Consider the following 26,327-nt stretch of genomic DNA (forward strand, 5'->3'; position numbering starts at 1 on the left):
CAGGAGCAGCACATTCTTGCACAAATTCATGTGCTTCGGGGCACACGTGCAGCTCATGCTCACACGCTCACCCAGGGGCACCCAGACTGCACACTCCTCAGGCTCCCTGCCTCTCCTTCCACAGTTGTCACCTCGTCTTATTTCATTCTTAGGGAAAGGCAGTTGAGGTGGATAATTATTAGCTCACTAGGGCGCGCATTTGTTCACTATGGGACAGAGCCAGGGGCTGTAGTGTGCTCACACATGTCCACATGCAGCTCCCCGTGTATGTGCATGTGTTGCTTTCAGGCCCTCACCATGCTGCCCCCAAGACTCACCAGAGAACTTGCTTGGCCTGAGTGCAACTTGCTGGGTGTGGTGGCACAGGCATGTAATCCCTGATATTCAGGAGACAGGAGGTTTGAGAGCTCGAGGCTAACCTGGGTTATAGTGAGTTCTAGACTAGCCTGGGCAGTTGAGCAAGAACCTGGCTGTCTAGAAGTAAACATAAAAACAGGCTGTGGCTGAGTGCAGCAGCAGAATGCTCGCCTAGCATACGCGAGGCTCTGGGTTCAATCCCCAGTACTGAAAAAAAAAAAGTAAAAGAGAGAGCTCACAATCTGATGCCCACACAGACCCCTTCCCTACCCTCTGCAATGCCCCGCCCCTAGCAGCTGAAGGCTGGGGTGGCCCAGGATTTGGATGGGTGACTCAGGCTGAATCATGGCCCAGCTGCTTCTTGACAGCCCCTCCCCCTTCTGCCCAGAGAGCCTATTTGGAGGGCAGGGGTGGGCCTTGGTGTTTTGGGGAGGAATAGGGAGCTGGTGGGGGGACAGTAGGGGACAGAGTGTTTAAGAGGCTTCCCAGGAAGCTGTCCTCCTTATGCCACCAGGAGTGGGGACTGTTTTGCTTGGAAATGGGCCAGGAGCTCCCTTCTAAGCCCTGAGCTCATTTTGGCTCCCTTCCCCCACCTCATAGCCCTAATAAAATAACACTGACAACATTAACTATTAACTATTCTAATTGATCACTCCCAGTTAACTGGTCTTACTCTGCAGTTCATAAAGTACCTTTTCATCTGGGGGTGGAAATGAACACCCTCACTTTGGATGAGAAAACCAAAGTTCTGAGAGCTTGTATGAGCTGGCCAATATCACACAGTTGGTGAGATGATACACCCAGGGCAAAAGCTCAGGCCTCCTTGGTCCAGCTTGTGGAGGTGAGCACTGAGCAGGTGAACAGAGGACCTGGCATGTGGGTGGGGAATGTGAGGTGATGCTAGCCAAAGATGTGTTTGGTCCTGATGGGGCATCAAAAGGGTACTGAGGTGTGGCATAGTTGGGCCAGGGATAGGGTAGTGAGAGGCTTGGCTAGTATGGGCTAGTATGGAAGATTATTAGAACTTTTTACTTCCCTGTAATTAATGGATTATGGAATTGTCTGTGCCTTCCAATCTTTGATTGTCATAGATCAACATTCAAAGACTGACAAATCCAGAGCATGGAGTTTCCCTGGAGAATGCTTTGGTTTTGGAGACTTTACTCCCAGAAACCTGTTTTCTTATATGAAAAAAAAAAATGAGCCCCAGCCCCTGTAAAGGTAAGCTATTAAGAGACTTTAGTGAAATCACTACCCTGCCCTTTCAAAGCTGTGAAGGACTCCACAGAGGTCTGCTACTGCTTTTCACACTTGGTTTTGCCATTTAACAAATATCTACGGGTTCTGGACAGAGGACAGAGTGGGCTTTTGGAAGCCTGGGGGCAGTGCTGCTCAGGAAGTGGGTAACATCTCTTCCTCCCCCTGCCTGTGCTCTGTCTGGCCTTCCCCCACCCTCAGCCCAGGAGCCTGTTTCTAGGCAACCATATGGATGCAGAGATGGTTTGGAGGGGAGAGAGCTATAAATAGGGAAGAGAGAAAACAAAAATAAAGTTCCAGAGAAATCCCTGAAGCCACATTACTGGGGCTGGGGGTGGGGACAGACAAATGATATGATAAGGACATGGGGACAGCCCCTAACCCTTCGTTAGGGGAACAAGGCAGTTCCCCAGCTAGCTGCTCAGCGGGAGTCTCCAGTGTGCTGACAAGGACGAGCGTGGTGAGGTAGTGAGAAGAAATGGCTTCAGAGCTATAGCAAATCTCAGAAAAGAACAGGCTTCATCTCCACAAAGTGGAGTTGAGAGCAGATGCTTAGGAGGAAAGAATGCAGACACAGGAAGAGAAAGCCAAGATCAGCCCTGGTGAGGGTGGGTATCCCAGGGCACCTGGGGAGGCCTGGCGGGTCTCAGCCTTCCTGACCGCACACATAGGCAGACCTACCCGAAACACTCACGCTCTCCAGATAGCCTCCTGGCACCCTCTTCATTCAGGTGTCAGCTGCATCTCACGTCAGAGGAGCTTGACCTGGCCAACTTATTTTTAAATTTTATGACTTTTTTTTTTTACATTTATTCATTTTTGGGATAGGGAAGCACATTCACGGAGGTCAGAGAACAGTTTTCTGAGGTTAGTTTTCTTCTTCTACCGTGTGAGTTCCAGGGACCAGACTCAGCTCATCAGCGGTGGATAGCAGTCAGAACCTCCCCCGCTGAGCCAGGGCGCTGCTCCGTGGCCACCTTTTATTGTTGTTCATCGCCCGTCCCCTTCAGACTCCTTGTCAGATCCTTTTGTTTCTCTCAAAGCTCGAGATTATCTCCTTTTCTTTTCTTGCTGAGAAGGTCAGGGTCTTGCCATGTAACACAGGCTAGCCCCAAACTCATGATCCTCCTGGTTCAACTCCACACTTGGCCTTGTTGATCGAGTTGTGATTCCTGAGCTTTGAGCCGTCAGAAAATCAGGGCTTACCAAAAGCTCTCCAGTGTAAGACCAGACCATGAGGCACACAACACGTACAGACAACACCACAAGCATACATGAGCACAGATGCAAGCATAGCACATGTGTACATCCATATCACTGGTGCAATCATCACAGGTCAACATGTATGTAGTGCCATTATGGTCTCCATGACACTGTCCACATTTGCTGCTATCCATATTTTTTCATTGGCTTTCTTCAAAGCCAGAGAATACAGGTTTTGGAAATTCCAAAGGTCTTGGCCTTTGGAGTCAAGAATAGGGCTCAATCTGACTTTTGACATTTTTCAGCAACCAACCCTGGGCACATAGCATTATTGCCTCTCTAAGTCCTATTCCCTCCTTTGTAGGTTGAGGTTGTAGCAATGAAGCATTGAGGGTGATTTTAAGTGGAATTAGTGAAAGTAAGTTCTACATGCATGCTTGGGATGCATTGGGAGCTTGGGAAATAGCTCAGACCCCATGAGCTGGACACACACACACACACACACACACACACACACACACACACACACACACACACAGAGAGTCATCAGACATGGGTTGGCATCTTCTGCTTCTGGATTTGTGCCTGGAATGCATTTAAGGTGACCCTGGCTGGTGAGCATGTTGTCTCTGAGTAGAATCATTCTCAGTGGGGCCAGGTGTAGGATTTGGCACTTGAGAAGGAGGAAATAAATCTCTTCACAGGCCAGATGGTAAACCTGGTTTTGACATCTAAAAATGGGGATCTGGGGCTGAAGATAACAGGTATACACACACACACACACACACACACACACACACACACACACACACACACACCAAGCCCGCAGACTGGGTGTAATAAAATCAGGACAGACAGGGCTGGAAAAGCTGTGCATAAACCACAGATATTCACACTTAGAAAAATATAGCGTGCTGGTAAATTAACCCTATCTAGAGGCCAAAATTCAGCCAGAGGGCCATGCATCTGTTGTGTTTAGAACAATGGTTCTCAACTCGTAAGTCGCGACCCATTTGACAAACTTCTATCTCCAAAAGTATTACATTACGACTCATAATAGTTGCAAAACTACAGTTAAGAGGTAGCAACGGAGATAATTGTATGGTTGGGGGGGGGGCGTCCACCACCACACAACTGTATTAAAGGGTCGAAGCATTTCGAAGGCTGAGAATCACTGTTCTAGAAGATAGCAGGTTGTAAGTAGTGTAACTGAGCAGAAAGGGGTTTCCAGCTCCTATCGCTCGCACTCATCCGAGCCCGCCAGTCTGTTCTACAGGGCCATCTGTTAGCGGCTTCCTGCTTCCAGACGTGAAGGCCCAGGTGACCAGAACACACTGATCTCCCACAGGGTTAATTGTTTGCCCAGACTTGCCATCTCCTCTCCCTCCAAAGACTCTCGGGAAAGGGTAAAGGGTAAAGGGGCTGACTGAATAGAGCAAGCTGCTGTCCGCTCCATAGCTGGAGGTCAAGGCGAGGCTGAGGGGGCTTCTCTGCGGTAAAATCGGGCGTCTGCCCGGCGTTCGCAGACAGGACCAGGTTCTACTGCAAACGCGAACGCCGCACAAATGGGGGCGGAGCCTCGAGCCCGGCGCTCTGTGCCAATAAAAGCGGCGTGGTTGCAGGCGGAGCCTGCACGCAATGCGGGTCTTTTCGAGGTTCCCTCCTAACTCTGAGTCGCCGGGGCCCCCTAGTGCTGATCCTGGTTTGCTCCAGGTGTCTGGCGGGCTTCCCGTTTCCTGCAGACCCTCCCCTACTCCGCTGAAATCTCGAACTTGCAGTGGCGCTTCTGGGAGCGGAAAAGTACCACCTGCTGGGAACTGTGCCCTCTCCTGGCTGATGACGCCAACGGTTCTGTTTGTTTGCGCTGGGCAGGTGTGCGTAGATGTGTATGCACAGGCCCGGAGTGGGAGGGCCCTGCTAACGGCTAGCGACGTCGTTTTGCGGCGCAGCTGCAGCGGCGACCGAGAGCGCAGGTCTGCACGTGCGCTCTGGCCCTGATGCTGGCCCCGGGGCTCGCGCGTAGAGCCTGGCGCGCGCGCACGCTCGTGCATGCGTGTTCACCGTGCTGGTGCGGGCCTTTGGCGTCTCCTGGCACTGCACCCATTTTCCTGCCAGGAGGTGGCGCCCAATGCTAACCTCCCGCCTCCCAGGCAACTTCGGTCCCCGTGCGCGCGTGGCAGTGGGGGCCATCACCCTGCGGGTCGTGAGGAGCTGGCTTGGAGTAGGAGATGGATAAGCTGAGGTCCCAGGTAGCCAGCCATGCATGCACCTGTGCCGAGTGTTCCAGGGCCCAAAGAGCGGAGGGGCAGCCCGGGGCCCTGAAGCCCAGCCCTGCCCAGGTGGCGCCAGCTACAGACAGATTGGCTTTATTCATGGACACGCTGGGGGGCGGCTGGGCCGGCCCACCCGGGACACGCTCACACGGTGGGTGGGGGGCTCTCCATGCCACAATCACAACACACGACGCCCGCGCTCGGGCCGAGCGGGCTGAGGGAGGGGCATGGCACAACCTGGCTCCTGGTTTGGGTTAAAAAAACATTTTAGGGGTCGAAGTGGGGCTGCCCGGGGGCCCCTCGGAGAACCTCTGTTGGGATGGGGAAGGAGCCATAGCTTTCCCATCTTGGTTTAAAAATACATAGAACATGCTACAACCGCGCAGACACCGGACCAGATGGAGGGTGAGGGGTAACACTGGTGGGGCGGGGCTCCCAGTGGAACCTCTGCCCGACTTCAGTCCACGCCTCAGGGACGAACGCGGGCAGGTGAGACAGACGGAAGGGCAGGGCAGACACTAACGCAGGCCCGGGGGAGGTGCCTCGGGCCGAAGGAAGATCTCGTGTTTTGGGGGAAAGGTAGAAGGACAGCCCTGGCTCTGGGGGGTGAGGGGTGGGGCAGGGAGAGGGAAGAATTGTGCTGCTGGTGCGAGGCCCTCCTGGACCCTTAGGCCTCTGGCTCATACTCCTGATATTCCTCCTGCATCAGAGGGAGGGGGCGGAAGAGAGAAGAGCGTAAAGGAAGTGTTGGAGACTTGGATGGTCAAGTGCAGCCTACCAGATCCCTCCCCACCCAGGAGGAACAAGGGTTGTCCCTCCAGGAGAAACCTGGAGTTGGGTTCAGCTGAGACACACCAAGGCGGTTGTGTCTGAGGCGTGTTGTTAGGCACCTACTCCTGGAGCCTCAGCTATTGAAGTCCACCCAGCCCAACTTTATAAGGCTGGGGACTTCCCACCCAGCTCGGGATGACTTCAGTCTTCAGGGAAGCCCTTCCCCCAGCCCTGTTGCCTCCTCACCTGGGGTGTTTCCTCATAACTCTCCCCTTCAGGTTCCATCAGGGGTTCAATCAGTGGCTCTTCAGCCGCTTCTTGGGCCACCTCCTCTGGCTGTGAACAGACAAGAGTAGTGCTGTGTGGGCAGCTGGACACTCCTTAAAACCCATGCTAGTATGCTATGGGTTGCTTGGAAGACTGAGGTAGACTAGGGTGGCTTGGCAGTGCAAGAGGTGTTTAGGTGAGTTTATTTGGGGGTCTTAAAAGTGAGAAGTGAGATAGAGTTGTGAATGGTAAATCCCCTCCCCCCAATCATGGGGGTGGGGGAGTTAGGAGCATGGAGAGCGATGAGTGCTCCCCTCAGCCCAGAACCTGGCAGCCTCTACCTCTGTCTCTGAGACTGAATAGGCAGGGACACAGCAAACGGGTCTCCTGTTTACGCATAGTCAAACCGCTGGACTAACTAGGACCCAGGAGAGAACTCTGGAGCTCCCCTCCCAGGCAGCAGGGAGCTGCAGGCTCAGGTACGGGGCTGGAGAGGGGCTCGGTGCCATTCTCTCCTCTGCTTTCCACCCATCCCTCCCTCCCCCAGGGCTGAGCTTGGCCTGATTTCTTCACTGTAGCTATTTTAAGATAAGCTGGAAGCAACAGCTCATGGTGTTGCTTGGATGTGTGAGCTAAGACTCTCCCCTCCCCCCAGCATCTGCTGCCCAGATGGGCACAGACCAATGAGTAATGCATGTAGAGGCCTGCTAAACACATGGCTGGCCACCTGCAATTGAGCACATATATGTAAACACATGGTATATGCATGGCTGTAGAAGGCCACATGTGGCCTGGCACATGCCTAGGACCCTGGAGCTGTAGTACTGAGAAGTTGGTGCTTCCAGTTGCCTTAGCCCCACCGGGAGCTTCAGGTCCTTGGAGTATCGTCTATCTGCACACCTTTGGGTCCAGGCTTTACATCTCCTGTAAGTGAGGATGACAGCTCATTCCTCTCTTTGTGGAGATGACCAAAGAGATGAGAAATATTAGTTTGTCCCAAGTTACCCAGCTACGACCAGAACCCAGGAAAGACATCGTTCAAAGTCTCAGCTTGAGGCCTTCAGGGAATAGCTTCATGCTAGAACATGTGTGTAGCGTGCTAAAGGCCTTGGCTCAATCTGCAGCAACCCCGTCCCAAGTAAATGCCATCTGAGCCCTTTGGAAGTGGACACAACAAGGTAGTAGAATGGCCCTGGGCACATGACCTAACCACAGTGGGACATGGACCATTGGGAATGGAGAATGGCAGCGCAAACGATAGCCGGCTTACACTGGATTATGTCCCACTGGATTATGAAAAGCAGAATATGGAAGAGCATGTACTCTTCATGATGGCATGTGCGTGAGATGAAAAAGCTCCCACCAGCTTGCAGTGATCAACTCGGGAAGTAGGTGCCCTTGGGGGGAGGGGACAGGCAGGACCTAGACTGAAGGGAGCTAAGAGGGTACATGGGATGCAGATGTTTGGGAGGCACATTCCACAGCCTCACGTAGGCCTGGCTAAGATAAGGGATTGTAAAGGCAGCGTAGTGCAGGGATTCTAGAGGCTGCTGGTGTTTTGTGTCTTGAACTGGCTGCTACCTTCATTGGGGAGATCCCTTTCCAAAATGCCTTTCTTTTTGGTGTGTGTGTGTGTGGGTGTGGGGGGTGTTAAAGCAGTCTTTAAAAAAGATATATTTTTATATGTGTGAGTGCTTGTCTGCATGTATGTCTGTGTGGGCTTGGTGCCTAAAGAGGCCAGATGAGGACATTGGATCCTTTGGATGGTTGTGAGCCACTCTGTGGATGCTGGGAACCTAACTCAGGTCCTCTGCAAGAGCAACAAGTGCTTTTAACTGCTGGGCCATCTCTGCAGTCCCATAAGAGAGAGTCTTACAGAGCCCTGACAGGTCACAGGTTCACTGCTGCTAGAAAGGTGTGGTCTCTAGAACTGCAGCAATAAGGTCACCTGTGGACTTTAATCCCTCACTTCTGCCTCAGGACCTGTGTGTCTCCTGTTTAAAACCGAATATCTCCTCAGGGCTGTTTTTCCTTGATCCTTTGGATGTCACCTCCCCAGGGAAACTCTCCTGGCTCAAATAGTCCTGTTGTAGTGTTTTACCCCATCACAGGGTCCCCTTCTTCACTGACACTATCTGACACTATCATGCACACTGGCTGACCTTATACTGTGTTCTCTCACTACCTCGGTAGCATGGATGCAGGGGCTCACCCACTGTGGAGCCACAGAGAACACGTCTTCACTGGTGTGGACATACATTCAATGAAAGGAAATGAAGGAACACACCACGGCGTGTTCAGACGTGGCCTGGAGTATCTAGAATCACGCTGGTAAGTGGGCTATGCACCACAGCCCATTCCGGGTCCCTTCACAGGGAGCATAGCACACACACACATACCCCACAGCTGCATTCTGAGCTGAGGGTAGCACAGATTGTCGGAAAGGAGACAAGCAAGCTTGTGCCCCAGGCTGGGGGAGTAGAGGTGGAGCGGATGGTGGCGGGCATGTGTGCCCAGAATGCACAGTGTGTAGCGGGGGATCACTTGCCTTCAGGTCTGTGGGGAACTCCTCCTTCTTCACCAGGCCTGTGGCTGCTGCAATGTTCCCAGCCCCCGAGAACACGGCTCCTCCCAGATGTGATGCCTGCTCCTTGGTTTTCTCAGCCACTGGAGCAGGGAGTGGCGGGGTGGGGGTGCCAGTTCAGTGCCAGGGGACCCCACATAGTGTCCCAGAAAGAGCCTTTCCTCCCCAGGGGCAACCCCCCCACAGAAGCCTCAGGAGTACCTAGGCCCCTCCTCCCCATAAAACACTAGGACAGGTCTGGTACCTGAAGCCACACCTTGTACCACTCCCTCTTTGGTCTTGCTTCCTATAGGAAGAAAGAGGCACGCATTTAAGGAGTTTAAGCACAGTGAACAGAGATTCCAACCCAATGCAGGGGTCATGCAGTGAGAAGAGGACCCAGGTAGCAATGGGTCCCTTGACCTGCCTCCCTGACCCCCATATCCCAAAATTCTCACCCCCATGCCAAATACACTCAATCCTTACACATATTTCCTCAGGCCTTCTGGTCCCCTGCCCCAACACCCATACCTCCCACTGGGGACTGGCTGAGGGCTAATGCAAAGCTCTTGTCTTCCTTCTGTTCTACAGCCTGGGCAGCAGTGTGTGTGTGTGTGTGTGTGTGTGTGTGTGCAGCAGTGTGTGTGTGTGTGTGTGTGTGTGTGTGTGTGTGTGTGTGTGTAGGGGTTTTTCTTTCTTCATAGTTGGAAAACAGAAGCTCAGTAAGGGCCCTGCAGTCAGTCAGTGGCTGAGTGAGCATTCACGGCCAACTTGAAACTCTTGCTCCCAGATACTGCACAAATGTGTAGCCCAAGTCTGGAGGCAGTGGTGCTGGGAGGGACAGAGCCATGCGTTTGCAAGACGCCCCTGGTGCCCATGCATGTCTCATGGATGTCTCTCACGAGTGTCTCCTCCGAACAAGGGCTAGTTCCTCCTTTTGACTAAAGTGGGGAATGTTAGGTGCACATGAGTGTAAAGGTGATGTTCAGATTGCAGAAGGCACTCGTGACACTGGGTGGGTCTTCGTAAGGATGCCGGAGCAACACTGGAGACTTTCTGCCACAGGGTGAGTGTCCTCTCGGGTCCGGGCAATCTGTCACGTGAAGACTGAGCAGCCAGACAAAGGCTGGCAAATCTTGGCTATGGCCGATACAGAAAGGATGAGGCTGGGTTAGCCGGAGCCAAGGGTGAGGCCAGGCTGGCATGACGTGTGCCCCAAACCACGGCCAGCGAGAATTTGGAGGCAGAGGGGACGAGAGTCATGCTGCGTGCTATTCACTCATCCGCAAATCGTTTGCACATTTTATGCGCAAAGCCTGGGCCTGGCTTACTGTCTGACCTCGAATGGTAGGGAAAGAGTATTTAGACCCCAGGGACTGCAAGACGTGGGGACCACTGCCTGGGATCTGAGGAATGGGGAACACATGGATATTCTAAAATGAGATTAGGGAGGAGGAACCAAAAGCGTGGAAGCACCGGAGTACCAGCAACACTGGGTATGGTGAAGAGCAGTGCTGGGAATGCAGCCTGAAGCAGGGCCATGGGGGTGCTGCAGGATAGGCTGGCTACAGGAACTCAGGCCTCAGTGCAGAGGTTCCCGGGCAAGGGACAGCTAGAAGTGCCTGCCATGGCTTGGAGAGGCACAGCCCACTAGCAGAGAGAAAATACTGGGGTTCCAGGGGTTTAAGAGGTGAAAGAGACGAGGGAGGAGTGAAGAAAGGAGGCCAGAGCCTGGCTAGGCAGATGTGGGCTCAAGGCTGGGCTTAATTACCACGGCTCTTGTCTCAGGTGGCAATGCTTCCTGGCCTCCCTGCAAACTGCTCTGCCCCTGGAGGTTGGAGGGACCATTCTGAACCAGCCAGATCACGTCAGCCTCTCCCTTATAGCATCTAATGGTAATTAGAGGATGCTCCAGCCAGACATGCAAGTCTTCTTGTGAACTGGCTCTTGCCCACCAACCTGAGCCCATCCTTCACCATGACTCCTGCCCTCTGCTTTCTAGGCTGTATCTATGGCTGCTGTATCCTGCCTTCCTGCCTTCTGGGCTCCTTAGTGCTCAGGGCTGATCCTGCATGCACGCATGCATGCACGCACGCACGCATGCATGCATGCATGAACGGACGACCTTTACAGGTAGCTCCCCTTTGGCTTTGTTCCCCTAAATGGTTCCCACACTTGCTACCCGATGCCAGACCCATCACTGAAATGCTGTGCGTAGCCATGAGAAGTTTGCAATGCTGTCCCTTTCATCGTCACAGCTCAGCATCCACACAATGCTTGGCACACGGTATGTTTTTAATGATCACAATCCAAATTTACTCTGACCTTGGGCAAATGATCCAGCTCTTTCATATCTTTTCTACAAGAGCAAGTCCCGGCCCACCATGTGAGCTCCAAAACAAGTGGGCTAGCTTCTATCTCCAGCCTTTTCCCTCGTTATGCAAATAACCCACAAAGTTCTTTCACACTTTGGGTGAGAGACATTAACCTCCTGGCCTTTGTCCTGACACCAGCTGGCAGCTGAGAGGAGGATGAACTGGAGGGACTGCGGAGGGAGGTAAACCCATAGGCAGTGTGTGTGTGTGTGTGTGTGTGTGTGTGTGTGTGTGTGTGTGTGTAGGGGGGTAGCCGGAGAGAGCCCGCCAATACCCAGGGAAGGTGGGGCTTCCCAGCTGGATTCATACCCCAGCTTCAAGCTTTCACAGCTGTATGACCTTGGGCAGAGTGGTTAGCAGAGGGCCTCAGTGTCCCTGAGCTGTAGGAAAAAGGCCAGGAGCATTAAATACTGTGGCATTTCACAGCTCTTGGCCTTAAGAAAAGGTTCCCCATCAGGTCACTATTAATAGTGATGACAGGATAAGAAAAAGGGAACTTTGATGAGCTCACTACATGGGTCTTTCATTTGAACACCACCTTCACTGGCTCCCACCCTGTTCCCGCCTCCCACTGGTCAATTCCACAAGCTGGCTGTGTCCCCAGTGACCCCTACTGATCTCGTCCATCTGCTGACTCATATTCCCAAGCCCAGACCCCTCAATTCCTCTGAGCACCCTTCCTGACACCCCCAGGAGACACCCAGCCCTGCAGCCTCTTGCCCACCGACGTAGAGGACGCCCTCCTTGGTTTTCTCTGCTGCCTCGGTGACCCCCTGCTTGGTTTTCTCGGCTGCAGCCACAACGCCCTCCTTGGCCATGGACAGGCCCTTCATGAACACGTCCATCCTGGCGGCCTGGGGAGGGCGAACACACAAGTGCCAGGAGCTGGCTCCACACCCTCACTCTGGCCCTCCCGGTGGATCTGGTGTCCCCTCCCTCCATCCCTGAGAATTGGCGCGCTTCTGGGCCCAGACCCCCCTCCTACCCACTGCACTCCCCAGCTCTAGGCCTCAGGGCCATGCTGCGGTGAGTCCTGGCGTCCTTGAAACGCCGGGACGCGGGAGGGGCCGCCACCTCGGTTATCCGGAGACCTGCAACCTGCAGTCCCGCAGAACCGGAAGCTGGGCTCAGCACGAACACCCGGGCCTGTCTGCACACACGGCAGTCACACGGTCTGCACACAAACACACACCATGGACATGCTCACGTGCACACGCACAGGACACGTTCAGAAGCGCATGGACCCTCGGACACACGGGCGCGGGCGCACGTCCGCACATCCTCCCGACTGTAGCAAGCGGAGAGGAGGGACACTCGCATCCTGCGGCGCACCTGCCCGCGTCTGCCCGGCGCCTGCTATCTCTGTGCCCGCGTTTCCCCCAAATGCAGTCTCGATTCCCTTCCTCACCTCACCCTCGGTCCCTGTGGACCCTCAGTTCGACCCCCTTCCTTGCTCCTCACCTGGGTTTCGGGGCCGGGCTGGGGACGGAGCTGTGGCGGCGGCGGCGAGCAGACGCCGGGGCTGGGCTATGCCGGGCAGGGTTGGGCTCGGGGCCAGCGGGGTCCGGCCGTGGTCGGTCGCTCGCGTCACCCGCCCTGAGCAGGAGCGTAGCAGTGCTCCGGTCCTGGGTGCGCTGCCACCAAGGATGCTACTCCCGCGCTCAGCTCCGGCTCCTGCTCGGGCGCTGCGGCAGCTCTGAGCTCAGCACCCCCCCTGGTGGCCGCACCGCCCCTTCCGCCTGACTGACAGGGGGCGGGGAGGATGACATCTCCCCAGAGCAAGCGACCTCCAGGGGAGGGCCTCTGGTGCAGGCGGGGACCCTGGTGCTTGGGACGTAGTCTTTGGGGAGCGTGGGCGGGGGCAATGCGGCGAGAGAGGAGTGGGAAGAAATGCTGCGGTTGGCTGGGGAGTTCAGGTAGATTGGAACCCCAGCTGCGTTTGTTAGTAACGGTGGGATCCTGAACTGCTCAGCTAGCCCTTTGAATCGCCAGGTAGGCCCCTCTTCTGAGAAAGCAAGGAGGGAGCCGGAGCCTGTCTAGGGCGCTTAGATGCGCGGTTCAGGGGCGGGGGTGGGGTGGGGGGCGACTGGGGAAGAGAACCAAGGTTCTGACCCCAGGGAGATGCCCACGCAGAGATGAGAGGCAGGAAACAAAACCAATGCATCCACACTTAAACTAAACAGGGCTGTTTCACTGTGAGAGGTGATAGGAAGACAGGGAAGGCGTCTGCGAAGAAATGACCTGGAGTAGAGAGATCCAGGAGAAACAGCAAGGTAGGCCAAGCCAGGAGAGGGTCACCCACAGGGCAGGATCTTCAAGTACAAAGGCCGGGGCACAGTCAGAAGGCAGTGCGACCTAGAACGGGAGCTGAAGAGAAGCGGACACAGACCTTTGAGTACAGTTACGGGTGGGGATGCCAGACGCACAGTAGGACCCCAGTCCATTCTATGATGGAATTACGTCCATGCAGGTGTGGAATTCGCGATGAAAGGGACCGTGCCAGTTCAGGGAGTCAGGGGAATAAGTGAAAAGGAGAATTAATGTGAGGTTCCCGGGATGGGTAAGATTTTCCCTCAGGAGCAAGCTCGGAAGGGTGTTTTAAGCTGCGGATATAACACAGACAAAGACAGTGGGGACAGAAGTGCGGGGTGTTTGAGAGAGGGTGATGAGGTAAGGTGTGCCAACTGCAGACAGCAGGGCATGGGCAAGGAAACGCTCACGGCTCTGGCAGGACTGTAAGTTGGCAGAGGTTTTAGAAGGCCACTTTGGCAGCTCTTCTCAGGAGTCTGATCGCACACCCCTCTTGGATCAGCAGCTCCCCTTCCAGGGACTCGCTCTGTAGATCCCTATGAGCACATTGACACGTGTGTGTGCAGGGATGGCCATTGTAGAACACATGGCAATGTTCTAAACGTTCTCCTAGAGGAGCCAGGAGCCAGACCCTGTGTGACCAAGACACTAATGAAGGAAGACGTGGCGTTAATGAAAAGCTTGTAGCTAACTTTGATACATAGAAAGTTACATTACATACATACATATTTAGCAAGTTATATGTAAGAACAGTTTTCTGTATGTCAATATGTATTTGTTATATATAAGCACTAGTGTGTACATGTTATATGTATATTTCACATGCTGCATGCATTAAATACAGACATGTTCAGTACAAATATACACATACAGTTCCCTTCCCTATCAAAGGGTTCTGCATCCTTAGATTCAACCAACAACTGATCAAGAAGACCAGCTGGAGAGACGGCTCAGCAACTGAGTGAGTGTACTGCTCTTCCAGAAGACCAGAGTTTGGTTCCCAGCAGCCACATAAGGCCACTCCCCCCCATTTGTAATTCCAGCTCCAGGGGACCTTCTGGCCTCTACAGGCAGTGTGCGCATGTGAGCAGACCCACTTATACAAGCATAATACAAAAATTTTAATCAGATTGTAACTAAGAAGAAATTTTTTTGTTTGTTTTTTGAGAGAGGGTTTCTCTGTGGCTTTGGAGGCTGTCCTGGAACCAGCTCTTGTAGACCAGGCTGGTCGCAAACTCACAGAGATCCACCTTCCTCTGCCTCCCGAGTGCTGGGATTAAAGGCGTGCGCCACCAACGCCCAGCAAGAAGAAGATTTGTGAAAGCAAATGCTATCTATGCTGCTGAACACATACAATCTCCTTGCCATTGCCTTTTAAGCAATAGTTGCCAGCCCTGCACTGCATCAGGCCTTAGAAGTCCTCCAGGAAGATTGGCCTGGGTGCAGTGCCATAGCATTACACATGAGGCCTTGAGCATCTCCTGACTCCACTGCCTGCCGTGGGTCCTGGACTCAAGCTCTGAGAATACCAAGGGTTGTTTGTATACATCCACAGCCAGAGAAACACAGGACGACAGCCACAACGCCAGGAACTGAATTGCTCCTGGGCACAAAGTGGGCAGGCTCAGGGTTGGGCTTTTGTTTCTTCACCGTGTGTGTGTGTGTGTGTGTGTGTGTGTGTGTGTGTGTGTGTGTGTGTGTGTGTGTGTGTGTGTGTGTGTGTGTGTATGCTGTCTGATTATTTTCCCTAGCTTGGGAGACTCTGTCCAGAACCCTGGTGTCCTGAAAGTCCTCAGGGCCTGCTCAGCAGGGGGTTCAGCGGCATTCCAGGCTGCCGGATCACTCAGCAGGGGGTTTAGTGTCACTCCAGGCTGCAGAGACGGAGTGGCCTGGTGTTTGGTCATAGGTGCCTTAGATGCGCTGCAGGATTTCTGTAGTCTGCACTCAGAATTCTGCATGCCAGTAAAGTGAGGAGTAAGGGAGGGTGTGCCTGCCAAGAGGGAGAAGAGATAAGAAGTCGGGAGACAGAGATAAAGAGTTTGCACTGAATACTGCAGGAAACAAGAAGATGTGTTTTTTGTTTGCTTTGAGACAAAGTCTCACTGTATTGCCAGACTGGACCAGACTTGCAGAGATCTGCCTGCCTCTGCCTCATGACTGCTGGGATTAAGGGGATGCACTTCCATGCCGGACTAAAATTCTACTTTGTAAGTTACTTCAAGGGTACAGTCCATCGTGGTGGGGAAGGCACGGCAACGGCAGTGTGAGGTGGCCAGCCACATTGTGTCCACAGCAAGGAGGTGGATGCGGTTGTTCAGTTCTTTTGAACCAGCGCAGCAAATGGTGCTGCCCACGTTTAAGGTGCCTTTTTCTAGCTTAATTAACCAAGTCTGGACACTTCCTCACAGACAGGCATGAGGGTTTGTCTCCTAGGTCAGTTGACAGTATTGCCCACAAATATGTCGCTGGCATCTTTTCCTGTACTCAGTGTCTCCTGGGTGTCCATTGGGTGCCAGGCATAATGGCTTCAGCTGAGAACAAGATGAGGGGATACCCACTTTTTTTTTTAAAGATTTTATTTATTTATTATGTATACAACATTCTGCTTCCATGTATATCTGCACATCAGAAGAGGACACCAGATCTCATAATGGATGGTTTGTGAGCCACCATGTGGTTGCTGGGAATTGAACTCAGGACATCTGGAAGAGCAGTCAGTGCTCTTAACCTCTGAGCCATCTCAGCAGCCCCAGGATACTCACTTTCTAGCAGGGAGACGAGATCATGAGTGAACAGGGCTGTATACGGTCCTGGGATCGTACTGGGATCGTGTTCCTCTTGTCAGCATCAACGGTGATGTCCACCTTACTAAATCTCACGTCAACTGCTCCATCTCTCAGCTTTTCCTAGAAGCCAAGCACTCTTCTCCTGGAAGAGTGCATGTGTGTGTGTGTGTGTGTATGTGTGTGTGTGTAAGAGAAAGAGACAGGATGCTGTGGTGGCTGAGGAATTTCTATCACACAAGGAGGTTAAAATAATTTATTTATTTATTATGAATACAACATTCTGCTTCCATGTATATCTGCACACTAGAAGAGGGTACCAGATCTCATAACAGATGGCTGTGAGCCACCATGTGGTTGCTGGGAATTGAACTCATGACATCTGGAAGAGCAGTCAGTGCTTTTAACTGAGCCATCTCTCCAGCCCGTTGTGTGAATCTTTTATCTTTACTTTTTTGGCTTTTTTTGAGGGGCCCACCACCCAGCTCCCAAATAAATCACATACAGAGACATTTTTAGTTAGGAATGCCTGGCCTTAGCTTGGCTGTTTTTTAGCTAGCTTTTCTTAAATTAACCTGTTTTTCCTTTTCCTTCTGGGATTTTATTTTCTTACTTTTTTTTTTTTTTTTTTTTTTTTGAGACAGGGTTTCTCTGTGGCTTTGGAGGCTGTCCTGGAACTAGCTCTTGTAGACCAGGCTGGTCTCGAACTCACAGAGATCGGCCTGCCTCTGCCTCCCAAGTGCTGGGATTAAAGGTGTGCGCCACTACCGCCCGGCTTATTTTCTTACTTTTGTATATCTTACTTTTCTTTGTACTCTGTGGGTGGCTGGGTTGCTGGCCCTGACATCCTCCTCCCCCCTCTCGTTCCTCCTCAACCCTCATTTGTTCCTCTATCCTGTCTGCCTGCCGGCCCCACCTATCCTTGCTCCTTCCTCACTATTGACCCTTCTGCTCTTTGTCAGGACCATCAGGTGTTTTAGACAGGCACAGAAACACAGCTTCACAGAGTTAAACAAACGCAGCATAAATAAAAGTCTCACACCTTAAAGTAATATTATACCAACAATTACCAGGTATTTTTAAAACTTATTTATATTTGAAAACTTGAGAGAGGGGCCATGAGGGGTTCAGCAGGTGAAGGTGCTTGCTGCCAAGCCTGATGACTTGAGTCTGGTCCTCAGCACCACACGGTGAAGAGCTGACTGCTGCAAGCTGTCCTCAGACTTCCACATGTGTGTGCTATGCTCATTCACGTACACTACTACCCACTACAAATAAATAAATCAGTAAAAAATTGTAGGGCCAGTGAGATGCCTCAGTGGATAAAGGTGCTTGTTTGCCTGACAACTTGAATTCAGTCTCTGAAGTCCTCATGATAGGAAGAGAACTGCCTCCACCAAGCTGTTCTGTGACCCACCTGTGGATGCACGAGCATGTATGTGTGTGCGTGAGCGTGCCCACGTGCACACGTACACATCACACACACACACACACACACACAGTGGAAGCTTGAACGAGAACGGCCTCCATAGGCTCATATATTTGAATGCTTGGTCCCAAGTTGTGGAATTGTTTGGAAAGGCTTAGGAGGGTGTGGCCTTGTTGGAGTGGGTGTGGCCTGGTTGGAGGAGGTGTGTTACTGAGGGTGGGCTTTCAGTTTTCAAAAGTCTAGGCCACTCCAGTTAGCCCTCTCTCACTTCATGCTTGAGCATTAGGCGTCAGCTGTTAGTGACTGCTCCAGCCCCGCGCCTGACTGCTGCCCTGCCCCCTGCTGTGATTATCATGTGATTATCATGGACTCACACTCTGAAAGGATAAGCTCCCATTAAATGCTTCCCATAAGTTGCCTTTGTCATAGTGTCTCTTCACAGCATTGTAAAAGAAGCTAAAATACACATGCACACACACTCATACACAGAGCAACAACAAAGACCAATCAGTAAATGGTAAAAGAATTTAAATAGATGTAATGCAATGTTTTTGTTTGTTTGGTTGTTTTTTGAGAAAGGGTCTCTCTGTGTAGCTTTGGCTGTCCTGGAACTCCTTTTGTAGGCCAGGGTGGCCTTGAACTCACGGAGATCCGCCTGTCTCTGCCTCCCAAGTGCTGGGATTACAGGTGTGTGTCACCACCCCTAGTGTAATACGTCTTTTAATTTAAAAAAGCAGTTAAAGTATTTAAAAATATACTTGGCATGCCTTTATAAAAAGATTTATTTATATCTCGTGTATGAGTGCTTTGCCTGCATGTCTGTCTGTGCACCACCAGAAGGGGGCACTGGGTCCCTTGGTACTGGAGTTACAGATGGGTCTTAGCTATGTGGACCCTCTGCAAGTGCAGCTGTGCTCTTAACTGCTGAGCCATCCATGAGGTCCCCTAATCCCCCTCCCTCACTGCACTTCTGACAGTCCTGCAGACTCACACTCATCAAGGGGCATGATCCTCCTTGTGATGACGGGTCGGTCACCCATCCAGACACACAGGACTGTGTTGTGGTCCAGGGCGGGTATCACATGCCTCTTCCTGCACTGCCACACAGACTCTTGATTCTAGGACAGGCTGCCCCCTCCCTCGCCCCCCAAGGTCCTTATTTACAAACCATGACTGGCAAACTGACAAAGGATGAGGAACTCTAAAAGAGAGGGGTGGTTACCATGGAGCCTTGGCTGTCAACCTTCCTAATGCTGCAATCCTTTAACACATTTCCTCGCTACTTCATAACTAATTTTGCTACTGTTATGAATCATAACATAAATATCTGATATACAGGATATCTGCTATGCGACCCCAAAGGGTCGTGACCCACAAATGTTGAAAGTTTCTATCATGGAGGGACTAGAATACCAAGTGGCTCAAGCTTTCCAAACAAAAGCAAAATCAAAAAGCCCCATAGCTTGGTACTGACTGACCAAAAGTGTAAGTACAAATAAAGTAAAAGTTTTAAAAAGAAAGAAAAAAATTTCAGAAGCGTGCTGGGATTCAAGAGCTCCAGCTTGTCAACCCTGCTTAGCTGGTCACTAGGCTGTCATTGGCAAAGAGCCAGATTCCCAGCAGGTCCAGGGACTTTCAGTGCTTCTTCCTAGCCACCACAAGCCCTGACTCCAGGAGCTGTAGAAGGTGCTGTTGGGCCTGGGTCATGCCTGGAAGCTACCTTGTGCCAGGGAGAGGCCTGGTCACTCTCTGTTGCAGCTGAGAGCATGCCCAGCCTTGGAGACAGCATCTCCCTTGGTCCATCAAATACAGGTCCATAGCATTGTCCCTGCCTGGACCTCCTCCAAGGCTGCCTGGGTCTGAGCATCCAATAGTGCCCTTGAAGAGCTCTATCCCTGCCTTGAATTTACATCCTTGCACTTGAGGGGAACACAGCAGGCCTAAGGGTGAGCCAGGTTTCAGACCTAACGTGAAGGCTCTGGCAACGTCTGATTCCTGTCTTTGGGAATGTTTGCCATGGGAACCCGTGGGGACTGGCCACCACACTGTGAAAGCTGAGCACATGGAGAAGCCACACAGAGCTGAGGTTCCTGCTGACAGCTGCACTAGCTACCCCATGTGAGTGACAGATGCCCTCAGCCCCAAGCTGTGAGCCAGCCTAGCCTATCTTGCTTTGGAGCTGAGTTGAGCTGATCCCACGGGTACTACAGGTCTGCAAGCATAGTGAATGATTCTTACTCTCACGATTCGAGTCTCACGAGGACTGGCTGCGGTATATGTTATATGGCAACAGGAAGGCAGACTGTGGTCCTCTTGTCTTCCAATACCCCTTGACATATCACTTATTCATCTTCTCTGCTGCCTCTTCTAAATGGCACACATTAACATCCTGGTGGGTGTCCGCTTAATTATTTTCATGGCTACAGTCTTGAGCAGTTGTCTGAGAACCTGGCTGTGGTGGTTAGTCCCCCCACCCTCCCCGGGGGTCTCTCTATGTAGCCCTGGCTGTCCTGGAACTCACTCAGAGTGAGTCCTGTAGATTGGCCTCAAACTCAAGCTCCTCCTTCCTCTGCTGGGATTAAAGGTGTGTGCTGTCACACCCAGCTTTGTGGCAGTTAATTTTCATTACCTATTAAGCTGGATTAAAAAGCATCTAGAGCATTAGTGAGTTATACCTTGAGTGTGTCTGTGAAGTCATTCCCAGAGAGGCTTGTCTGACAGGGGAAGGCTAGCACCATTCTGTGGGTTAGCCTTGGGTCACAGAATGAAGAAAAAGGAAAAAGGAGGCGGCCAGCTGAGCGCCCACGGTCCCCTTTCTCTGCTTCTGAGCCACAAACATGTGGGCTGTGCCTTCCCAGACACAAAGGACTGAATCCTCTGGACTGGGAGCCCAAATGAACTAACTGGAAATGCAAATCTGCAGGTTGAACTCAGACCTAAGCAACCAGAAACCTGGAAGCAGGACCCCAGTAGTCTTTAAATAAAAACGTTTTTTACAGTATGTGCGTGCCCGTGGGTGTGTACGTGTGCACCACCATGTGGGATCTGAAGACAACTTAAAGGAGCTGATTTTCTCCTTCTACCATCTGGGTTGCAGGGACTCAGTGCTCAGGAGATTGGAGGCAAGTGACTTTATCCGCTGAGCCACAGTGTTAGCCCCCAGCGGCCAATTCTGATCATGCATATAAGACCCGCTCTAAGGCCCAGGTCAGACCCTAGACTTCCTCCTCCTAGCCCTTACATTTTTTCTGGCAGAAGCTTGTGCTGGTGTGGACTGAGGTCTGTGCTCAAGGTCACAGAGGAGTCTTGTTCCCACCAGACCCCAGCACAGAGAGTGCAACTTGGGCTGGAAACCGGGGCTTCTCAGCTCCACCCGCTCATTTGGAGCCCATTATTGCAAGCCAGTAAGTACCTAGCCTCGTGGCTCAAGTACTGTGGTGTGGTTAGAGGCATGGGCTGACAACGGCAGACTGCCAGCCTCAAGCTCATCATTCCACCCTGTGCCTTCTGTGAGAGGAGGTTGAGCAACCTTTAGAATATGGAGGCTGCAAAGCTTAGCCTCTTATCTTCTCATTTGGTCCCCTCCCCTGCTGGGACAGAGCTTTCACCTGCTATCCATTGAGCAGCGAGCCAGGCCTTATTCTCTGGGCCTCATGTGCAGTTCTGAGTCCTATATCGATCTCCGTCATAGATCAATCTCCTGGTCTGCAAACCGGGGGAAATGAGCCTCCATGGGTTCAGTAACTTGGATCAGTTCAGGGAAGGACTTAAACATGCTGGGACTCTGGCACTGTGCCTTACCAGCGATGCCCAGGGGAGAGACACTCAGATGAATGTTCTTGGCACGAGACAAGGAGGGTAGCCCCATAGTGGATGGGGCCCTACAAGGTGGAGGGCCTCAGAGTGCCAAACCCTCCAAATGCTCAGGACAAATTAGGAGTGTGGCTTTTAACACAAAAGCCTGCCCGTCTTTAAACGTTAACAAATGGCTACCCTTTTGTTTTGTTAAGGCGAGCTCTCTTATAGCTCAAGCCAGCCACAAACTCCCTCAGTCCTTGAGACTGGCCTTGAACTCCTGATCCTCCTGCTCCTGTGGCCTGGATGCTATGATTACAGGCATGCGTTACACCGTTCAGTGCCTTCAAAAACACAAAAACAACTCGGTTGCTTCTAGAGCCAGATAAATGCCATTGTATGATAATCAAAGTCGTAAACTGAAGGTGTAAACAGAACCAGGGCGGGGGTGTTATATAAATGTTGTTACCTTTGTCATCTGTAGAACAGCAGCCTGCTTCAAAGTCAGGTTTCCCTCAGTAGGTCTCAAATACCCTAAGAGCAGACCCCAAATGTTGGCTCTTAATTTTCAGTTGTCTGAGTTCTACCCACTGCCCAAGGATGGCTTTTCTTGTCACAGCTGTGCAGGGTGACCAGCACTTACCTTCTAACTGAAGGATTCGGGTAAATCCTATCCCATCCCACCCTACCCAGTCCTCACAAACTCCTCCACCCACCTGTCTGCCCAGGTGGGACTGGGTTCTCTGGTGGGTTAAAAGCAAGGCCCTGTGGGCCTCTTAGTTGCTGGTGGATCCTTGTCATGGCCACTTCCATCATGGCTACTTCACAAGCTGTGAGTCTACCCACCTGCCTATCCCAGAGCCATTGACTAGCTGGGGCCAGCCAGAGCCAGAACTTATGGATCAGTTTTGGTTTTGTTTTTAATTTTCAAGACAGGGTTTCTCTGTGTAGCTGGCTGTCCTGGGACTCACTCTGGAGACTAGGCTGACTTCGAACTCAAAGAGATCTGCCTGCCTCTGCCTCCCGAGAGTGCTAGGATTAAAGGGGTGCGGTACCACTGCCCCAGCTCTGGCTCACTCTTATTCTTTACTCTGGTCAGACAATCAAAGCTGAGGTTGAAGAGCAGCAGCAGGAGGAGGCAGAGAAAGAAAAGCCATCCGAAGCCGGTGTGGAGGTCCTCCCAAGAGAAGTCAGAGACCTTCCTGGACCCCTTCGGACTCCAAGGAGGAAGGGCCACAGAGAATGTCCGCTCCAGGTCCTGAAACAGAAACACCCCCTGCAGTACAGGTAGGGGGGCCACAGAGTCCCAGCCCTGTGTGAGGCCAGGGGCTATGCCACTTGAGCTACCCTAGACCCTTGAACCTGCCTCCCACTCAGTGGACTTTAAAAAAATTATTTATTTATTTATTTATTTATTTATTTATTTATTTATCTGAGTGCTCTGCCTTCCTGTAGGTCTGCAGGCCAGAAGAGGGCATCAGATCCCACTATAGATGGCTGTGAGCCACCATGTGGTTGCTGGGAATTGAACTCAGGACCTCCAGAAGAGCAGCCAGTGCTCTTCACCTCTGAGCCATCTCTCCAGCCCTCAGATTTTTTAAATACCCTCTCACCGGGCCTTGAGGGATAGTGACTTCCCATGTCTTTAGGGCTGTGTGTCCCAGATTTCACCCCTACCTCACACACCTGCCAACCCAGGTGCTGCAGAGGTGGACACAGGACCTTGACCCTCCTTTCCCCATTCCCCAGGTGGGTTCTGTGGTTCTTCAAGAATGACCGAAGCCGGCCCTGGCAGGACAATCTGAAGCCAGTCACCAAGTTTAACACCGTGGAGGACTTCTGGGCGTGAGTGCCCTGGGCGGGGGGAGGGGGGAGGAGATCTGAGCTGGGGGTCAAAGGCACCATAGACTGCCACCTTCTCAGGGGCTTGTTAGTATTTGCTGGGAGCTGGGGGTTGTCAGGTTCTGGCCAGATCCCCCCCCCAAAAAAAAAGCTTCTTGGGTTTAGGGAGAACCTCAGACCCCAGAAGTAGTAGGAGTGAAGCCTGCTACTTTGTGGCCCTGTGACCCTGAGCAGGTTTCTTTCTCTCTGGTAAATTGGCTCAGCCATAGTGAGGAGCAGGCTGCTGCTTTAGCGTTTATGTGCCAGAGAAGAGAGCCGAGGAAGGCCACATAAACTCAGGAAGGATGCCCAGCTGGAATGCCTCGCTGGTGTGGACTTCATCAGGCTTTCTCAGTTGGGTCAGGCTTCCAGAGAAGGGGTTCCAGGCAGCAGGGCCCAGGTGGTGTGTGTGGAGGGGTGGGCGGCCCTGGGAGAAAGGAAGCAGGTGATAGGAAGCTAGTTCTGATGAGGAGCTAGAAAGTCAGGGTCAGGCGAGCCGTTGTGCTGCGAAGCCTTGAACTTGAACTCTGTGTGGGTCTTTGCAGGATGTACAGCAATATCAAGCTGGCCAGTAAGCTCTCTTCTGGTTGTGACTATGCTCTGTTCAAGGTAGGCTCTGCTCAAGGGACTCATTCCAGGGCTTTCCCCTCATGGATGACTGGGGCGTGGGCAGCTATGGATGCTTGAGTCTGGAGGAAGAGGATCTCTAGGTTTGGGGACCACAGAGCCATGCCTGGGATGTCTACCTTAGCTCACAGAAATTCTGGCCCAGAGTCACCCTGTTCAGTAGAGGTGACAAGCACACAGATAAGGTTGCAAAGGTGACAAGAGGGAGGCTCAGCGGCTTGTGAGGTTTGGAAGGGGCCTGGGTTCGAGGGAGGCTGAGTCATTGGTGGCAGCACCTGCTTGTGCAGAGGGGATGTAGGTAAGAGAAGCAAGGCTAGTTAAGGCCTGGGTACAGAACCAACAAGGCTTTGTGCAGAGGGAACTTGGTGCCTGCTTCCCTTTAAACAAAGGAAGGCAGTTGATCTGTCACTCCCCACAGGAAGGCATCCAGCCCATGTGGGAAGACAACAGGAACAAGCGGGGTGGCCGCTGGCTGCTCAGTCTTGCCAAACAACAGCGCCATATTGAACTGGACCGTCTGTGGCTGGAGACGGTGAGTGGTGGAAAGGGTGCTTGTGTGGGCCTGCAGGAGGCAGTGGTCTCAGAGCTGGTGGGGTGGACCCTGTACCCAAGCCAGAGCACTTACCATTCCCCTTTTGGGCCTAGTTGCTATGCCTGCTTGGGGAGAGTTTTGAGGAATACAGTAAGGAGGTCTGTGGAGCCGTTGTCAACATCCGCACCAAGGGGGACAAGATTGCTGTGTGGACAAGTGAAGCAGAGGACCAAGCAGGAGTGTTGCACATCGGGTGAGAGCCCTCCCTGCATGGGTTCTGGGGGCTGGGTGGGTGTGGCTTGGCCTGCAAGGAGACCTCTGGAGCCCTCCATACTGGCTCTTCCATCTTCCTTACCCATTCGTATAAAAGGGGTCGGAATGTAAACCCAAACCACTTTAACTAAAGCAGACTTCATTTTCACAGAGGGGTTGTGTGGGTGCTGGTCTTACCTATGAGTAAGACATGCAAAACAGGTGAGGCTGTGGCTGGGACCAGGGAGCCATCTTTCCGTCTCTACTCCAGGCATGTATACAAAGAGCGTCTGGGCCTGTCTTCAAAGACCATCATTGGGTACCAGGCCCATGCAGACACTGCTGCCAAGAGCAACTCTTTAGCCAAGAACAGGTTTGTGGTGTGAGGCAGACTTCAGCCAATACTCATCGGACACCCACTTACTGCTGTTTGGTGACTGGGAAGACAACACTGGGGATCCTGGGCAGACAGCTCGATTCTTCACCCGTCTTACAATACATATAAACACTCCACCCCTTGGATAAGGTCTCACTATGTTACAGCCCAGGTTAGCCTCGTATTTATGGGCTTGAGACATCCCCCTGCTCCAGACTAAATATCTGGGATAACAGGGGCTCACCATTGCGTCTGGATTCATACTAGTTTCTTCATCATTTGTTGGGCCCAGGCCTTGTGGCAGCTGGCCAATTCTTACAAACCACACTTGATCCTTAACTCTGTGTGTGGCCATTTGGCAAAGGCAGGGTGAAGCAAAGTCCTGGCTCAACCCCACCAAATCAGGACAGGAGAATCCCATGGCCAACACTTTGTGCTTTTTTGGTATGTGTTCTAAATAAATACTTTTGAATAAATGTGGAATCTAAACATTTAAGATCCAGGCTTCTCTAAACCCGGATCTGTCCTGTCCAGTGAGTCCAAGCTTACCAAGGAAACCAGAGAAAGCCCAAGTCGGTATCAGAAAGGGGCTATGATAGGAAAAGTCAAAACGGAACAGGCATGGCGCTCAGGTCTTGATGTGCTCATGTTCATCCCCAGCCGCTCATCCCTGGGGAGGGACTCCACTGGTTCTGAGCCTTAGACTGGAGGTCCAGGGTCTTCACACTTCCATCACCAGCACTGCCAGTTGGCTCATCTGGAGCCTCTGGAGGAATGCTGACTGACGCTTGCTGCGATGGCAGGTGGAAGGGAGATGGAGAGTGGGGGTGCCTCAGAGGTGGGGTTGGTCTGGCTGGAGGTATAGCCAAAGCGTGGTCCAGAAACAGGGTCTGAGGAGGAGTGAGGCCCGCTGGTGAGCGGAGGAGGGAAACGAAGTCTGGGGCGTGGCTCCAAGGAGGAGGAGCGTGGCTCAGAACTGAGGCTGACGAGGGTGGAGCTCCAGAAGGGCCCAGACCTATTGGGGCGGGGTCTGGGCGGCCCAGAGGCGGGGCTCAGGGAGAACGGAGGCGGGGCAGGGGCGGAGTCTTGGGTGGGAGTGGGCGGGGCTCTGGGAGGACGCTGGCTGGACATTCAAGGAGCCTGGGATCTTAAACCCGGCTGGGGGCGGAGTCGTGGGCATGGGCGGGGCTCCGGGAGGACAGAACGTGGCTGGGACGGGGGCATGGGCGGAGCTCCATGAAGACCGACCCCTGCTGGGAGGGGCGTGGGCTGACTC

General features: G+C 52.5%; 2 protein-coding genes across 3 annotated transcripts; one reads left to right on the forward strand and one right to left on the reverse strand.

Annotated features, from left to right (window-relative positions):
* Window positions 1-5,026: 5,026 nt before the first annotated feature.
* On the reverse strand, window positions 5,027-11,911 carry Sncb (synuclein beta). Of its 2 annotated transcripts, XM_035442980.1 has the most exons (5): window positions 11,791-11,911; window positions 8,957-8,998; window positions 8,677-8,795; window positions 6,108-6,197; window positions 5,027-5,790 (listed from the first exon to the last, which is right to left on the reverse strand). In XM_035442980.1, exons 1-5 carry the CDS (start codon window positions 11,909-11,911, stop codon window positions 5,758-5,760), a joined length of 405 nt encoding a protein of 134 aa, XP_035298871.1. In that variant the 3' UTR covers window positions 5,027-5,757. The 2 variants fall into 2 exon arrangements, 1 of the variants encoding a protein (XP_035298871.1); XR_004769421.1 differs by lacking the exons at window positions 8,677-8,795; window positions 8,957-8,998; window positions 11,791-11,911 and adding an exon at window positions 6,470-6,685.
* Window positions 11,912-13,622: 1,711 nt separating this feature from the next.
* Eif4e1b (eukaryotic translation initiation factor 4E family member 1B) lies at window positions 13,623-25,527 on the forward strand. The gene is made up of 7 exons (XM_035441733.1): window positions 13,623-13,801; window positions 22,428-22,670; window positions 23,133-23,228; window positions 23,810-23,873; window positions 24,310-24,423; window positions 24,537-24,676; window positions 24,947-25,527. Exons 1-7 carry the CDS (start codon window positions 13,623-13,625, stop codon window positions 25,059-25,061), a joined length of 951 nt encoding a protein of 316 aa, XP_035297624.1. The 3' UTR covers window positions 25,062-25,527.
* The last annotated feature ends 800 nt before the right edge of the window (window positions 25,528-26,327 follow it).

This window comes from Cricetulus griseus, chromosome 3 (genome assembly GCF_003668045.3).
Source record: "Cricetulus griseus strain 17A/GY chromosome 3, alternate assembly CriGri-PICRH-1.0, whole genome shotgun sequence".
NCBI classification, from domain to species: domain Eukaryota; kingdom Metazoa; phylum Chordata; class Mammalia; order Rodentia; family Cricetidae; genus Cricetulus; species Cricetulus griseus.